Source organism: Bos indicus, chromosome 23 (genome assembly GCF_029378745.1).
Source record: "Bos indicus isolate NIAB-ARS_2022 breed Sahiwal x Tharparkar chromosome 23, NIAB-ARS_B.indTharparkar_mat_pri_1.0, whole genome shotgun sequence".
Lineage (NCBI taxonomy): Eukaryota > Metazoa > Chordata > Mammalia > Artiodactyla > Bovidae > Bos > Bos indicus.
Window position 1 is genome coordinate 39,087,506 of NC_091782.1, and position 17,887 is coordinate 39,105,392.

The 17,887-nt window shown below is 38.3% G+C and overlaps 1 protein-coding gene across 9 annotated transcripts in view; it reads right to left on the reverse strand.

Annotated features, from left to right (window-relative positions):
* Nucleotides 1-17,887, reverse strand: part of CDKAL1 (CDK5 regulatory subunit associated protein 1 like 1) — a 787,726-nt gene that overhangs the window by 370,184 nt on the left and 399,655 nt on the right. For all 9 annotated transcript variants that reach the window (XR_011563299.1, XR_011563300.1, XM_070777644.1 and 6 more), the window contains one exon: nt 13,113-13,279. Coding sequence is in view for 7 of the 9 variants with exons in the window: in XM_070777644.1 (XP_070633745.1) it covers nt 13,113-13,279 (167 nt within the window). In the remaining 2 variants the exon portion in view is untranslated. The remainder of the gene's footprint in view (nt 1-13,112; nt 13,280-17,887) is intronic.

A 17,887-nucleotide genomic window follows, 5' to 3' on the forward strand; every position in this document is an offset into this window, starting at 1 on the left:
TTCTACAGATTCCATTTTTCTACTGTATCATTTGCAGCATGAAAAGCACTTGCAAATGAGGAGCTCCATGTTTCTTTCTCAGGTGTTGGACAGAGGATACAAATTAAGTGATTCCCCACACTTAACTACAGAATCAGAAAGCTTTTGTGATCCAGGCCTCTCATTCACAGGCTTATATAAACATGATACAACCGTCAAAGAAAGTATTAGGATGATTATTTCATACCAAATATGGAATGATGAAATGACACATTTCTTTGGCGTTTTTTGTTTGTTTGTTTGTTTTTTTGTGGGTTTCTTTCTTTCGTTCTTTTTTTTTGGCTGCACCACACAGTTTGTGGGATCTTCGTTTTCTGACCAGGGATTGACCCTGTGCCCTCAGCAATAAAAGCACGGAGTGCTAAACACTGGACCACCAGGGAATTCCAGCAATTCTCTGAAATGCTATATTTTTAAGTTCTAGGTCACATCAAGTAAAATGAGTTTGCCAAGATTTTAGAAGGCTCAGAATTAAAGAGATCAAATGGAAAAATATCAATCTATCTCATTCATCTCAATCCCTTCAAAATGATGTTCCCTTTTCAAAAAGACTGAAATGTAAATAGAGTGATCAAGATTCAACTAATTCCCCAGATTAATGACAAACTGATTCAGATTCAGGTCTCCTACTTCTGTGAACATTTCAATTCAGTCATGTCCCTTTCAGCTAGAAGGATAATAAAAAAAAAATCATAAAAATATTTTAAGAAAAATTTTGGTAAATTTTAAAACCTATGTTTATTTTCATGACAGTAAAACAATGTACTGCAAATTTCAAAATGACTCTTTAATTTCAGGAGTTACACATCTGCAAATTACCAATATTTTCCAGTGCTTCACTGCAAATTTTATGGTGTACAGCTTAATTCTAAGTTTGATATCTTCCTACTTCAGTAAAGCAGCATCAACAGCAAACCTCTTTTGAATTAACAAATATCTAGTCAACTGATGCACAAAGCTTTCTGGAAGATGATCCAGAGGATGGAACATATATGGAAATACCACATATTAGAAAATGAAGCATTTTCATGACAAGAGATTTACAATAGCTTCAACAATACAGGAAAGTGATTTGGAGGCTGATCTATTAGAATATATATAGCAGAGTAATATTTCATATGGTTTTGAGAAAAAGAATCAATAAAAAAAGACAGGGGAGCAACCATGTCTCAAGCAAGGTTCCGTAGATGTAAGCGACATTTTCCTGTTTGATGCCCACAGCTATGAGTATCTAATGAGGGATGCATTTTAGTTGCTAAAATGCCTTCTATGAGGCTGTTATTTGTTACAGGCCACTGAGAGACTCAATTAATAGTGATCTTTTGCAGTCAATAACCTACTAATAACATGAGTTCCTCCTCACAAGCTTCACAAGGGCAGATGGAACCATAAGTGGCTGATGGCACCTTTGACGTGGAACACAAAAATTGAGGAAGAATATTGAGCCAACCCCATACACTCCTGGCCTGAGAGACACAGAGGCAGCCCATTTCAAGGTGTAAGCAGTATTTATTGACATCAGCAGGGATGGCAAGGTAAAGACCCCTGAAAAGCCTCTCCTCCATAAAAAACAATGAGGACAGTGACAAAAATGGTCAGAATTAATTTTTTCCAGAACTCTGGAAATTAACTGAAAGTTACAGCAACCTGAGGAGTGTTTATTCAGGAAAAGTGGAGCAGTCATGGTAAGAACACAGAGTTACGTGGCATTTTAAACCGGCTCTTTTCTCACCTCCCACTCCTCAGTTCTGTGGTGGCCTTAAAAACCAAGTATCTTTAATCATGGTGAAAACCAGCAGCTGTGGCAGCCACTGGAGGGGGCAGAAGAGGGTTGGAGCTTCTTCAAAACTCCATTCCCAGAAAAACTGTTGCTATTTGACCTGTGTCGTGGTTTCATGGAAGACTCCACTCACATGGATTTCTTATTTAACCTGACCTGGCACTCACCCAGTGAGAAAAGCCTTTTTCCCAGGGGCATTTGTCAAAAATAATCAGCTGCAATTGCTTAACATCATGGCTGCCTGGGGCTGCAAATAACAGAGCAAATAATAAGCAAATCAAAAAGCTTAAAAAGGAAAAGCTAGGGAATGTGATGTCCAGAAGGGGTTTTGAAACACACTGACATATTCCTGGGACTCTTGAAGGCCGTGTGCATGCACAAGGCCGTGTGCATGTCTGGCTATGCACCTACTCAGCAGACATGAGAAGGCCTTTAGCTCTCACCTCTGGCTAAGTCTGAGATTTTACACAAACAGGAATTGTAAGCAACCTGAGCGCTGAAGGATGCTCCAATATGCATAAAGGGCTCTTCTGCAAAGACAGAAACTTATTGGTTTTAGGCATTTAAGGGAATTTCTGTCCAATCGTTAGTTGACTATTAACCTTTTAATTTGACAGAGACTTCACTGGCCACATATAATAAAGTACTGACTTGACTGAATTTTAAAAAGTCACTAAACCACCACCAACAATAATAAATCCTGGGGAGTAAAGAGTATCTGACTTCCAGAGCTGCCACATTATATTTAAAAGTCTAGTTTTCAAAAAAAAATTACAAAGCATGAAAAACACACAGAAAAAAAAGCAATCAACAGTAACTCACCCAGAAAAAGCCCACAGAGTGGACTTCCTAGACAATGACCTTAAATCATTATTTTAACTATGGTGGCTCAGGTGGTAAAGAATCTGCCTACAATGCAGGAGACGTGGGTTCAATATTTGAGGCGGGACAAATCCCTGGAGAAAGGAATGGCTACCCACTCCAGTATTCTTGTCTGGAGAATTCCATGGACAGAGCAGCCTGATGGGCTATAGTCCATGGGGTCACAAAGAGAGACTCGATCAACTGATTAAGACTTTCAAAGAAGTAAGAAAATCATGCTTAAGAATTAAAGAAAAGCATGGGAATGATGTTTCACTGAATAAAGAATACCAATAATGAGAAGACATTCTGGTATGAAAAGTAAAAGAAATTTAAAAATTCACTGTAGGATCTCAGCAGATTTGAGCTAGCATAAGAAACAATCAGCAAACTTGAAGACAGGTTAATTGATATTACTTGGTCTGAGGAACAGAAAGAAAAAACAATGAGTAAAAATTAATAGTGTCTCAAATCTGTGAGATACCATCAAACATATGAATATATACATAATATAAATTTTAGAAGGGAAGAAAAAAGTAGAAAAATATCTGAAATAATTATATCCCCAAACTCAGAAATTTGAGGAAAACCATTAATCTGCATAACCTTGAAGCTGTACAAATTCTAAATAGGATAAACTCAAAGAGATCTATACCTAATGATCTCACAAACCACTGAAAAGACAAAAAGGGAGTACTGATAACAGCAAGAGACAAGTATCTGATCGTGAATAAGCGATCCTCAATATGATTAACAGTTGATATCAGAAATCAGAGGCCAGAAGGTCGTGTAAAGACAAATATAAAGTGCTGAAAGACTGCTAACCAAGAATTCTCTCTCCAGAGAAGCCATCTTTCAAAAATAAAGAAAAGGCTAAGCTATCCCAGGTGGCGATAGTGGTAAAGAACCCATCTGCCAAGGCAGGAGACACAAGAGATGCGGGTTTGATTCCTGGGTCAGGAAGATGCCCTAGAGGAGTGCATGGCAACCCGCTCCAGTATTCTTGCCTGGAGAATCCCATAGACAAAGGAGCCTGGTCAGCTACAGTCCACAGGGCTGCAAAGAGTCGGACATGACTGAGGCAACTTAGCACATGCCTAGATAAACAAAAACTGAGAGAATACTTTGCTAAGAACCCCAATTCAGAAATACTAAACAGAGTCCACCAAGGCCAAAATGAAATGACACTACATAGTAGTAAACTCCAATCCACACAAAGAAATAAAGAACACGGGTAAAGGTGAATATACAAGATGATGTAACTGTGGTTTCTGTTTGTAACTCTTATTTTTGTCTTTCTAACTTAAACAACTGCTGCTGCTAAGTCACTTCAGTTGTGTCTGACTCAGTGCAACCCCAGAGATGGCAGCCCACCAAGCTCCCCCGTCCCTGGGATTCTCCAGGCAAGAACACTGGAGTGGGTTGCCATTTCCTTCTCCAATGCATGAAAGTGAAAAGTCAAAGTGAAGTCGCTCAGTTGTGTCTGACTCTTAGGCACCCCATGGACTGCAGCCTACCAGGCTCCTCCGTCCATGGGATTTTCCAGGCAAGAGTGCTGGAGTGGGGTGCCATTGCCTTCTCCAATGCATGAAAGTGAAAAGTGAAAGTGAAGTCGCTCAGTTGTGTCCAACTCATAGCGACCCCATGGACTGTAGCCTACCAGGCTCCTCCGTCCATGGATTTTCCAGGCAAGAGTACTGGAGTGGGGTGCCATTGCCTTCTCTGTAAATAAATGCATGAAGTATTAATTATGAATATGTAGATATATGTACAGTTTATAAAGATATGCTTGTGTATGATAACATCAGTGTAAAGAAGGGGAAAGAGAATTGAGCTACATATAGAAGCAAAAATTGTGCATCCTATTGCAAAGTTGATATTAGCCTAAACTCTTGCCTGGAAAATCCCATGGACAGAGGAGCCTGGTGGGCTGCAGTCCATGGGGTCGCTAAGAGTCGGACAAGACTGAGCGACTTCACTTTCACTTTTCACTTTTATACATTGGAGAAGGAAATGGCAACCCACTCCAGTATTCTTGCCTGGAGAATCCCAGGGACGGGGGAGCCTGGTAGGCTGCTGTCTATGGGGTCGCACAGAGTCGGACACGACTGAAGCGACTTAGCAGCAGTAGCAGCAGACTACTATAGGTTAAGATACCAAAGTAAGCACTGAGAAAGTAATTTTAAAGATTATAATATATAAATTCAAATGGCACATAGAGGATATGTATTTACCACAAAAGAATGCTATTGTAGGCTGAACTGTGACTCACAAAAAGACATTTTTGACATCATCATCCCCAGAACCTATGAAAATGAGCTTCTTTGGAAACAGGGTCTTTGCAGATGTGATCAAGTTTAAATGAAGTCACAGTGAGTTAGCGTGGGCTCTTAATCCAATGATTGGTGCCCTTATAAAGGAGAGGCGGTTTAGTCACAGAGAACACCATGTTACAGTGGAAACAGAGACTGCAGTGATATGTCCACCCACCAAGGCATGCCAAGGACTGTGAGCAACCAGCAGAAGCCGGGAGAGAGAACAGGTCAGAAGGAACTAACCCTGACAACACTTTGATTCAGGAACCTCTAGGCTCCCAAACTGTGAGCAGAGCTTTCTGTTATTGTAAGCCACCCGATTTGTGGTACTTTGTTACGGTGACCTTAGGAAGCTAATACAAAGACAGTAATAGAGGAACAAAAGACAACAAGATCTACTGAGGTGGAAAAAAGAAGCATGAATATAGAGCAGACAATGAAGGAAAAGATGAATGTCTGAGACTTCAACTGAGTAGCATTTAGGCTGCTATTTCATATGACTATGTAATAAAAAGTTGATGTAAAGCTTGCTTTTTAGACATATTTTAACACATAACTATGAAAGTTACTTCTTTGTTGCCACATATTAGAGATAGATTTATCAACAATATTTTCTCTAATCAAACAAGGCTTTACGAGGAGCAAACTTCTCACAGCAATTTGAAAAAGAGAAAAATACAAGCTATAAAGAGACAGAATGGATTTCTGCCCCCTTAAACTAATGAACAACTGGAGAACTTTCAATATTATTCTAAACAGTTTGACTTACCTGGCCCACGTGCAGCACCCACTAATGCTAACAATAATGTAATATTATACATATACCCCTCATGCTCATTATCTACTTGATAGTTCTGTTCAACACATTCAAATAAAGGCATTCTCAATAGTTTAAGACCCCTTACATTTCCAATTTAGGACACAATCATCATTTACTGTTAAATGACATTAAAGAATTTTGGACTTAAAATGTGACAGCCTAACATTTTCATGTGGATTATTTTTGTGATAGGCAAAGGAAGATAAGGGAAAAAGGACAGAGGCACACTGGATCTAAAAACAACAAACAATTTAGTAGATTAAAAATAAATAGAAGCTAACCAAGAACTATTTCTGGAAAATATGCAGAATGTCTCTCAATTCTTCTATGAACCATTAACTTCATTACCAACCTTTCTGTTCTACACCATGAATCACGTGAAAATTCCATTACCCACCTGATATAAAATATGAAGATTTCATTTTACTAAGTGCTGAATTAGCAATGGTAGCCTTCCGCAGGCTATCAGAGCAAAGAAATCAATACAGAAATGATCCTAGTATTCAAAGAAAGGTGTAAAGAAAAAATGACATCAAATACCTTATGTGTTAGCCATGTTCTGTGGGGCTGAAGGAAAAGTCAGAGGCAGCTTTTCTCAATGGTTTGAGCATAACTGACTTCCTAAATTAATGAGGAAGATAAAGCCCACAGATGGTGTATTGTGGAGTTTGAACTATACAAATTTTGACAGGTGACATGGAAGCCTTCTCAGCTACTCCTGTGAAATTAAGGATTCAGGGAAATGGCAAAGTGAAATGCCTTTTAAGATGCAAATTAAAGCATATACATATCTAATGCCCTTCTTTAGAAACTGAGATGTACACCAGAATACTAAAAGATGAAACAGGAATATTTTGTATGCCACAATCAAAATATGTAAATTTCCAGGCTTCTTGTATCCTAGAATTATATTTACAATTCTGACCTATTAAAGTGTTCTGCTTTGTTAAAGGATATATAAATATATATCCCATGTTTTATCTCTATGTTTTTTCCTCTCAGGAAAACGATCATCTCTCTGGGGAATGACTGTCAATAAGTCACTAGATTTCATGAGCAGTATGTAAAAATTTAGGCCAATGGCAAGAGAAAAATGTTATCAGTGGTTGCAAAGTTCAGATGATATTATCACCAAGTGGATTAAACCATATTAGGATAACCAAAACCAATCTATTTATATTTGTTTGCTGAGTCTACACTCCCACCCATTCTATCTGGTCATTTAGAAACTGGGGGAGTCAGGGAGGCCCACAGGGTGAGTCGCTGTATAAATTACCACCACATAAACAGAATCTTAAAACATGGATTTTCCATTGTTCTCCCCAAGAAGACAGAGATAATATTTTCAACATGAGAAACAGTCATGCACAAAATAGTTCATTCTCCCCCTGGGAAAAACATACCTGGGATGATAAACATAAGATTCCTGATGAAACTGATGAGTCTGTGGCTGTGAGGAGAGCAACGGTTATTTATTGAGATAAAGTCTAACTTTTTATGAGCTTGTTTCTTTTCTGGGTCCTCTGACCTGCGTGCTGTTACGAGACTTAGTCACTCAAACACTATTATATGCAAAATAGATAACTAATAGCCTACTGTATAACACAGGGAACTCTACTCAGTACTCTGTAATGACTTATATGCGAGCAGAATCTAAGAAAGAGTGGGTGTATGGATAACTGATTGACTCTGCTGTACAGAAGAAACAACACAATATTGTATAGCAGCTATATTTCAATAAAAATTAATTTTAAAAATACAAGCAGTGCCTTAATAAATAAATGAATTTATTTTGTGGTTTTACCAGGATTCAAGTCATTCAGCAAACAGGACTGGGGTAAAAGCCCCATTTATCTTCCTTTCTGGCGGGCTGCTCTCAGCTCTCAGAATTAGGCTTGACAAGCTTTTTATCAAGGATATAGAAATCCTTTTAATAATTGATGAAGGCCTCTTCCCCCTAAATTTTCAGAGGCACAAACTCTGGTTTCCAGTTTCAGAAGTTTCACTGATCTCTTGAAATCCAGTCACAAATCAATGGCAGGTTAAGAATGAAGTAAGGTGCTGGTAATTCTAATTAGTAGAAAGCTGGGTGCCAACAGTCACATCAAACCCCTCTGACAAGACTCAAAAGCTACAGTGGACTGCAGAAATAAAAGACTTCTCCTTTTCATGTCCTTGCCCTTCTATTCACGGAAAGGGTGAAACGGTTTGCATACAACAGCACAAAATCTATTTGCATATTTTTCTATTATGCTGCAAAGTATAAATCTCAAGGAAAAATCCAAAGGTTTAAAGACACATGTGAACTGTTCACTTCAATCTGGAAATTCTGTACTGCTTTGATAAAACATAAGCACAGCAGGTACTGAGTTTGCTATTAGTTTGAAACTATGAGGCATTTTTCAGAAGTCGACCAAGCCAAACATACTGTTAATGTTTATAAATTACCATGCAGTGAAAGTCCTTGACAGATATCTACTGTTTTTTACCAGATAAATTAACTTTGCTAAATCAACAATTAGATTAAAATGTAAGGTCTTTTAAATAGAAGTTAGTAAATAAAATATACAAAAATCAAGAGTAGCAGGAAACTGTCTTGTAGTACCTACAAGATTTCTCAATCAAAAATGGATGGAATACTTAAAATATCACTATGATTAAACTTACATAATATAATATATGTAACAAATATACTAAATATAAATCTTGTAAAAAAACTATACATTTTAAATCAAGCTGATTAAAATGTAATCAATGTAAATATGGGTGGCAATACTTTTCAGCAACGTTTTGCAGAGTAACATAAATTTAAATGTAACCAATTTGCTTTATTCATAATCCGAACATAAGAAAAGTCCTTAATAAAAAGCATATGTCCTTCAGATTAATCAACTTGCTCTCTCTGGACCAGGCTGAAAGTGGTACACCAAAATTCTGATAGGACTCTAGGACATACAGGCATCTTCAAGGAAGATAAAAGTTATTTTAAATTATTCGTAACAAAAGGAGAACAAGAATAGGTTAGGTAAATCAAATTCACAGATAATCCTCATATCCCCTACTGGTCAACAGCTTTCATATCTTTTCCCTACCAGCCAACCCATAAAATAAAGAGCAAGACAATCTGCCTGGTTTTAATTTCTCCTCCTTGACCATCCACTGTTGACTTCTCTGATGGAGTTGACAAAAAGCAGTGAAAGCTAAGAGGCAGGAAAGAGAAGAAAGAAGCTAAAAACCTAAATAATCGACAAGTTCAGTAATCATATAATGAACTCATTGGCTCTAGGTAGTTCAAAAGAGACGATCTGTCACCGTGATACGTTAGCAGGGCAAATAACTAAAGCATACCGCGTAGGTGGGTTTTTCCCCACCACCTAGTGCCTCCTCACACTAGGGTGACCCACGGTGAGAAGCATGTATGACAACTATCCACAAACTTTTCCAAAACCAGATGCTCAGCCCAGATATGAAAGAGCCTCAATATGTGTAAGACACGCAGTCAAACAGCAGGTAAAGTGAGAGCCAGCACATCATTCCATACACACTTATCAAGCACAAGTTTTCCATGGCGCTGAAACACAAAGATAAACGATACAGCCTCTCCCAAAAGATGAGAACACTTTTGTTGGATTTATGTGTAAATAAGGAATCATGTTTCCCCAGGACGAATGCCGACACAGACATGTTGGACAGAGTCTGACAAAACAAGGAAAGAAACTGGAAATTATTGGGGAAGGTTTATGGAAGATGGAGGATTGTAGAATATATTTTAGAATCAGAGGACACTAGAGACCAGGCAGCTGCTAATCACTTATGTAATGTAGTCAATTATTAAAGCTTTCTAAGACTTGGCTTCTCTGTCAATAAAATGAAGATGATGTTAACTCACCCAGTTGTGTCCAACTCTTTTGCAACCCCACGGACTAGCCCACCAGCCTCCTTTGCCCATGGAATTTACCAGGCAAGAATACTGGAATAGGGTGCCATTTCCTACTCCAGGGGATCTTCCCAACTCAGGGATTGAACCCACATCTCTTGCATCTCCTGTATTGGCAGGAAGATTCTTTACCACTAGCACCAACTGGTTAGTCTGAAGTAACATAATACCTTACCTGTGGGCTACCCACAACCCAGAGGGCAAAACTAAGCAATGCAGTTTCAAGAGTATCAAATTCACAAGCCACTCCATCTAGAAGGTCAGAGTTCATTGAAGAGGAATATGCTAGCATAATTATCTTAGCGATATCAACAGGAAAGCAAAAATAGAGGGAAAATATCTCTTTACTAGATGTTATAGGAGCACATATTAGGGGAATATATTAGTCAATATATGCAGTAGCAAACCCACCTAGTGAAGTGCTCTGTAATTAAAGTCTGTAGCATGAAGCGTCTTCCAGAAACACAAAAAGGCTGGGTCCTCCCAGCATAATTTGCCAGGAATGCCCACCATAAAGGTATTAAAGCATCAGAGAAGTTATTCAAGAGTGGCTTCCTTCTATCCTGATGGTTTAAAAAAAAAATCACCTTTCACTGGGATTTTTTTTTTCCCCCTCTGTTTTCAGCTTTTCTTCTGTTTTCTTTTTTTCCTTATTGATGAGTTATCTTCAGCACTTTAGATAAATCAAGTAATTTCTTCAGAGTGGTCTAAGCTTAGTAAGAGCAAAAGGGGTAAATACAATGCACTGTGGGTATGGGCTGAGACTCCCTCGGGTCGGCTCCCTTCCCTAATGTCCTTTTTCACACATGGAAGCCCTTGAAGCTCATTCACTTTGTCATCTTGTGCTGCCTCTTCTGGCCAGAATGTTAACACTTTGAAATTCAAAACGATAGCGTGGGCTCTATAATCTATTTTATGAAGAAAGGTCTTCTTTTTTCACCCTTTGATTCACTCATTCATTCAGTCACTACTGGGTGGGGTATCAAGAGGTAGACAATGACAATGCCCTCGTGAAGATGAGAATGTAGGAGGGAAGGCCAACATTATAGATATCTTAGAGCAAGCATTTTTAAAAGGTAATGTTTGGTCATCTGATGCAAACAGCCGACTCATTGGAAAAGACCCTGATGCTGGGAAACATTGAAGGCAGAAGGAGAAGAGGCCGACAGAGGATGAGATGGCTGAATGGCATCACCGATGCAATGGACATGAACTTGGGCAATCTCCAGGAGATAGTGAGGAACAGGGAGGCCTGGCGTGCTGCAGTCCATGAGATTGTGAGGTCAGACACAACTGGGTGACTGAATAACAACAACATCATGACAACTGGAAATTATTTCACTCTAACTACAATCTATGAACTAAACACCTATTGTTTTTCCAGGTAAAGTATAAAGCTATATTTGGCATCTCCTATTGATTAGCAGCTCTTCTGGAGCATCTGTTCGGAGGTCAACAAGTCTAGCACCATGCCAGGTGCTGAGCGTTAGGGTTTGCTATCACTGCAATATTAGCTTCTGCAGTTTTGCAATTAATTAAAGGACTGAAATTTTTCCAAGAGATATTAGGTTACTCATCTCAGAGCCAATACATTATTTTTTTCCCCTTGTGTTTACTCCCCACCTGAACTTCTCTGTAGCTACTAATGTTCCCTTGATCTTTAATGCTTTTTTTGTTTTTAAATCCAAAGAAACTGGCCTGTTATACTGGCAGGGCTTACTTCTATTCCTACCCACCAAAGACCCAATACATCTCCTGGTCTTCATGATGCCTCACATTTACTGCAAACACCCCAAGACCGCTCTTAGCAGAGTTGATTTTTTACAGAGAATCATCTTGGTTTTTCAAGTTAAAAGTCAAAGAGTTAAGTAAAAACAGACATGCCTGCAACTTATTTTTAAATAGTAAATCATAATTGTCCCACATTGCCCAAAGTACCACACTTAACACATAAATCACACACAGTTACTAAAAAGATCTTGCTGGGAAAATGTAACAAAATTGCTAAATCTCTTCATTATATATTTATATTTAACAACCAGATTGCAATCAACTGTTTTCAGAATTTCTAAAATAAGTTGTTCATAGTAGCGTGACTTTTCAGCAACAACCTCATGGTAAATGCCTCTAAACCAAATCAACAGAAACAATTCAGGGATATTTATTTGCATTTACACATTTAATTTCAGCCACTATACTGGCTTTTAAAATTTTGCAATGTCATTTTTCTGTGCAAACTTACTGCAAAGAACACAACTCATTAAAAATATAAGTGACTAAAAAAAATATATATATAAGTGACTGCATGATTTTCCAAGAGTACTTGTCCTCAACTATGAGATTAATAGCATAATTTATTTCTTAAATAAAAATCATGGATCCCAGCACATACTTTTTCATTTAAATGGTTGCTCCCTTGTCCATATTCTTTGCTCATACTTATTGTACCATTTGTCATCAAGTACCATAGTTACTTGGGCTTCCCTGGAGTCTCAGTGGTAAAGAATCCACCTACAATGTAGGAGACCTGGGTTCAATCCCCGGGTTGGGAAGAGTTTGGAGGAGGAAATGGCAACCCATTCCAGTATTCTTGCTTGGGAAATCCCATGGACAGAGGAGCCTGGCAGGCAACAGTCCACTAGGTCACAAGAGAGTTGGAGATAACTGAGTGACTAAATGATAACAACAACCATAGTTAGTTGTACAAATGTACATTTTCCTAATTTAACAGTAGGCTACTTGAGGGTAAGCAACCTGATCCATGGAAGTTATAAAAATAAGACTCTGGATCTTGCATTATCATAACTCCTTTTTTCACAGTGGTCACAAGAGAACCAAGTTGAAGAATATGAAGGTCTGTGTCTCTTTGATCTCATTTCACCCCTAACTATCGCCAGACAAAGGGATGGAGTTTAAAACATCCTTAAATTCTGCAGCACAGTATCCTTACTGGTAGGGCTAACAGCAGTTCAGATAATGCAATGTTCACAGTTGGTTGCAAAATCAATGCACCATATTATCTGTCCTGAAATAGACAAGGGTTAAAAATGGAGGGATTGAGGCAAATTTACACATTGGAAAACTGAAGGGCTGTAAGCAAGATACAAAGAACTGGGACAAGATGGCAAATGCTAGAAAACCTAGGCAACATTAACTAAGGGTGAGGAAACAGAAACAAGATGTGCAGAATGACAAAAGAGGGGGCTTGAAATTCCCAATTCATTCTTGGTAGTGTGCAACCACAAAAGAAATGTGAAAGTGGTCTTAAAGGAAACTCGTGGGATGGTGCTGAGGCTGCCACCACGCTGTCTGGGTTGGTTCAGGTCTGTGTCAGCATGGAAATGAGCTGCTTTTCCTTACCTCCAGGTGCTCTAAAATATAGGGTGGATTGGTCATGCCCAGCCTCAGCATCGCTCCCTCAGGAATCACTTCAACCAGCTTCCACAGCAGGGCCGGGAGGCTGGAGCCAATATCTCTGCCGTAAGCCCCCGTGTCTTCACTGGTCAACCATATCTCACAAACACCCTCTGCAAATCAAAGAAGATAATTAACAAATCTGTTGCAGAGCCATTTCCTTCATCATACAGCTGCTCACTCTTTTTAATGCAGGTTTTTTCAACACTATTATGCAGGCAAGTCTGGGTATTCAATTGCAGAGAAAAAGCAGCTTATCCCATGGTGGCACTGGGTTATTAAGTTCATTTTATGAACACCAGAGAGTTACAACAATGCTGTAAATTATCAGTGCGTCCTATGGAGTGATTAACATTCACAGCCAATCAGTTCAACCAATGCTTCCTCCAAAGCCCTTTGATCAAGACTGAGGCTTTAGTCTCATCACAGAGGATACCTAGTTGATTGAACAGCATAAGCCCCAGAACTGAAAGAGTCCCTCCACAGAATAGGTACCATCAGCAGTTAACTCACTAATCAGTCTGTCAGCGACCTAAGGAAAAATGTCAAGTGTAGTTAAAGTTGGACTCACAAATTATTCATCATGAGGTACCCACTTCTCCTGCAGTAACTATGCCAATTTGTTTTCTTTATTCAATTAAGAATAGAATGCATTGTATTGCTGCATTCAAAGAAGCTGGTCGCTGTAGGAACTAAGCATCTGTGTTGGAAAACCTGTTTACTAAAAATAGGACAGATCGCATCCTATTTTCCATCAGTTGGACTTTAGGAAAAGGTATCTGTGTTTCCTTGCTACTGTTGTTATAAAGGATCCTGACTTCAAACATTACCGCTTGCAATAACAGTCTTCCAAAAATTGAAAGGAAATACTTTGGGATCACCTAGTATTATTTAAAATAAATAAAGCAGAGTTAGCAAGAGCCACCCAAGTTTGTAGGGTGCACAGAATGTTTCTGAAGGCATATTCAATTAAAGGATTAGCCTGTTTTATAAGCCAAATGATTCACAAGGCAAAAACAAACAGTGACGAGGGACTGTGAAATTTGCTCAGGCTAATGTGGTTTGTTGCTTCTGAAGAAACTCGACACACGCACAAGGCATACAAACAAATACGACAGCCTGAACCAAAAGTAGACGTTTCTAGGAAGACACTTAAAAATTAAAATTTTAAATTGTCTTTGGTTGACAGAAGAATCTAAAAAATACACTTAAATATTCCTAGCCAAGAGAGACAACAAATAAAACATACGGTTTCTATGTGAATGTGAACTTTAACAGAAAAAAGAAGCAAAAGAGAAAGATCTTCACTCTCTTTAATGTGTTACACAGAGGTGGAAAAATATACATGAAGTTACGGTCTCCAGTCAGAGCTCTTTCCATTAGAAGAAGAGATATATTTACTTTATCAACAAACTAATCAACTGACATAAAAACATATTAACTCTTCCCCACTTGATTCTCTTTCTCAGACAAGCACATCCTCACCCACATCCAGACAACATGGAAAACACAAGGACAGAAATAAAATTTAGTTTCCCCAAATTAAAGAAGACATTAAAAAAAAAGTTCCATTTTAAAAGTTAGAGATGTTTTTTAAACATTTCTAACACCTCATATTTGAAAATCTGTAATGTTATGAATACATCTTTTCTTAATTTAAATATGTTGTTTCAGAAATTAATAAACATTTGCTTAGTTTTAATCATTTAATAAAAAGTTTTATCCTCAAAGTAAATAATCTGGCATATCCACAGGCTATCTTTGTGGCTCTATAATTTTATAAATATCCTCTGTACATAGAGTGTTTTTCTGTTGAAAAAAACTGGTTGTAATTAGTGGTATCATCTGTATTTTAACATGACATATGCCATCAGACACTGGACTCATACAATCATTTTTTTTTTTAAATCTTATCACAAAATCCACTCCAGGAAAAGAGATGGCTAAGTAACAACATAAACGGATTTTAAAACACTCTGAAAGAGGTTATAAAAACAGGACATTATCCATGATTTTCCAGTTACTGGCATTTGAGCAACACAATATGAATATTTTAAAATGAACAGAATAATTTTAATTTATAATTTTTCCACCCAAATGGTTCCATGTTATGCCTTATGTAGAGAGAGCAAGTTCCTGGAACAGTGCCTTGCTGTTTGCTAGATGAATATAGAAGGGGAAAAATCGCTGTGAATAGGGTGGAAATAATAGCCATGTGGAAACAGCAGCCAGCTCTTCAGTCTGCATAGGTGGGGACCAACAGCCCCCTGGTGGGCTGAAGCTTCAAATTAAATCACAGAAAGAGGAAGCAGCTGTAGCACTAAGTCAGCAACAACAGGAATAATGGTCTCCATGCCTCCAAGATCAAGGCTGCTAAAATGCTTGATATAATAGCAACCTGGTGTAAAACACAATGAAATGAGAAAACATGTGCAAAATGTGAAGTCCTTGGACTTGAGGAGAACTGTGCCTTGCTCATTCAATTCCCAACTTTGTCAAAGATGATTTTGCTCTTTATATCAGAAAGTTCAGGTTTTGGAAGGCGACCTTTCAAGCATTCATTCTAATGAGAGTGCCTCCCGCCGTTAGGACACACAAAGCCATTTCATAGCAAAGGTGAAGCTCTGTGGTGCGGAATCCCCGCCACTGAAACCCTGCCCTCTGGGAACCTTGTGATTATTCATAGTGCAAGCGGTTCCTGCCAGGTCAGCTTGCATATGAATCTACCAGGGAAACCCAAGGCTGCAGTCTGTAATCACTAATGGACATTGGGACGCATGCATGCTTCGAGCTGCATACGTAATTGGCTATACTTACGGACAGAAGTGCTTGCCTAAACAGCTTCATTCCTCAAGGACTTCAGTTATGAGCTCTATTCCTTTGCACATTCATTCCTTTATTCGTCCATCAAACAGTTATTAGGCCCTTACCTACTATGTGCCCTGCAGCTCTTCCAGCTCATGACAGATATGGATTCATCGTTAGACTTCTGTGACCTCAGACTGGCTATTACAGGCGTTGGTGAGGGGACACTGACAGACGCCCTGGGAACTTCATATACATCCCTATCAGTGGTGATGGTGGACAGGGGTGGATGCTGGCGGAACACAGCCTGAGAAACGGAAATCAAGGGCAATCTGAGGGGACTGAAGTGCATATGAGGTAACCCCAGTGACACAGAGCCAGTCTACACTGCAACATAGATTTTAATTAATACCGATACATGTCAGAAAAACAAACACATGGAAATGAGAGAGAGTCGGAGGCAGGAAGAACTGAGACAAGAGAAGTGAATCACCAATAAATCCTTCCATATTTATAATAAAAAATACATGCATAAAAGAAAGTGGTGGGTAGAAACTCAGGATACAGGAATGAGTCTTTTTAAGCATCCATGGAGATATCTTACTTTTTTCCTAAAAATGACTTTTGTTCATGTTCCTTACTGTCTATCTGACTTTTCTAATAAACACTAGGTTCATAAGATTATCTATCATCCTTTGGTTGTGTTAATTTTGGTTTAAAAAAAAGCAGATACCAGGAAGAAAGGAAATGCATCTTATAAAGGAAAATTCTTTAAAAAGTTTAGTTATTGGAATTTATTATCATTTTACCCAAATAATTACAGAACAGCTTATAGCTGAAATGCTCTTTCCCCTGAAGACAGAGCAATATCAACAGTTGGATTTTGATCTCTGCTCCACAGTAATTTGAGATGACAGAGGATGGAAAAAGTAAAAGACATAAAAAGTTAATAGTAAAAGAAAGATAATATTCTCAGTAACACAGTCTGAAAATAAAGAAAACCCTTTCGGAAAAACCAAACTTTGCCAAAATTGAATTCCAAAAGACATGACTCACTATAAATTTTCCTGTGTATGAGCTTCATTGTAATAAATTAAAATATGGGTGATGATTGATTTCATCTGATCAGAGAAGTGATATTTCTCTGGTAGCTCATGCTTTATCACTGGGAAAAATTTCCACGATCATGAGTTGTTTCAGTTATTCTATATGAGTAGTCTCTAAAAATATAGACTATACCAATATAAAAACTGCAAATTGTGATGTTTTCTTAGCACTATATGGTAAGAAAATCAACATCAACTAAACATAACATCAAAAAACCCACCTCATGTGCAGAAAAGAGACTCCTCCTACACTGTTGGTAGGGATGCAGACTGGTACAAAAACAAAGTTGCCACATGACCCAGCAATTTCACTTCTGGGCATATACATCCAGAAAAAACCATAACTTGAAAGATTCACGCACCCTTGTGTTCACTGCAGCACTATTTACCACAGCCAAGACACGGAAGCAACCTTTGCGTGTTCATCGGCAGGTGAACGGATAAAGACGGGGCACGTATATACAATGGAATATTAACCATAAAAAAGAGCAGAAAGCCATCTGCAGTAACACGTATGGACCTAGAGATTATCACACTAAGTGAAGGAAGACAGAGGAAGACAAATACCATATGATATCACTTATACCTGGAATCTAAAGACACAAATGGACTTGTTGACAAAACAGACTCACAGACATAGAAAACAAATGTACATTTTCCAAAGGAGAAAGATGCTGGAGGGAGGGATAAAGCAGAAAGTTGGGACTAGCAGATACAAACTACTATACATAAAATAAACAACAAGGGCTTACTGTATAGCACAAGGAACGATGTTCAATATACTGCTATGAACCACAGTGGAAAAGAATA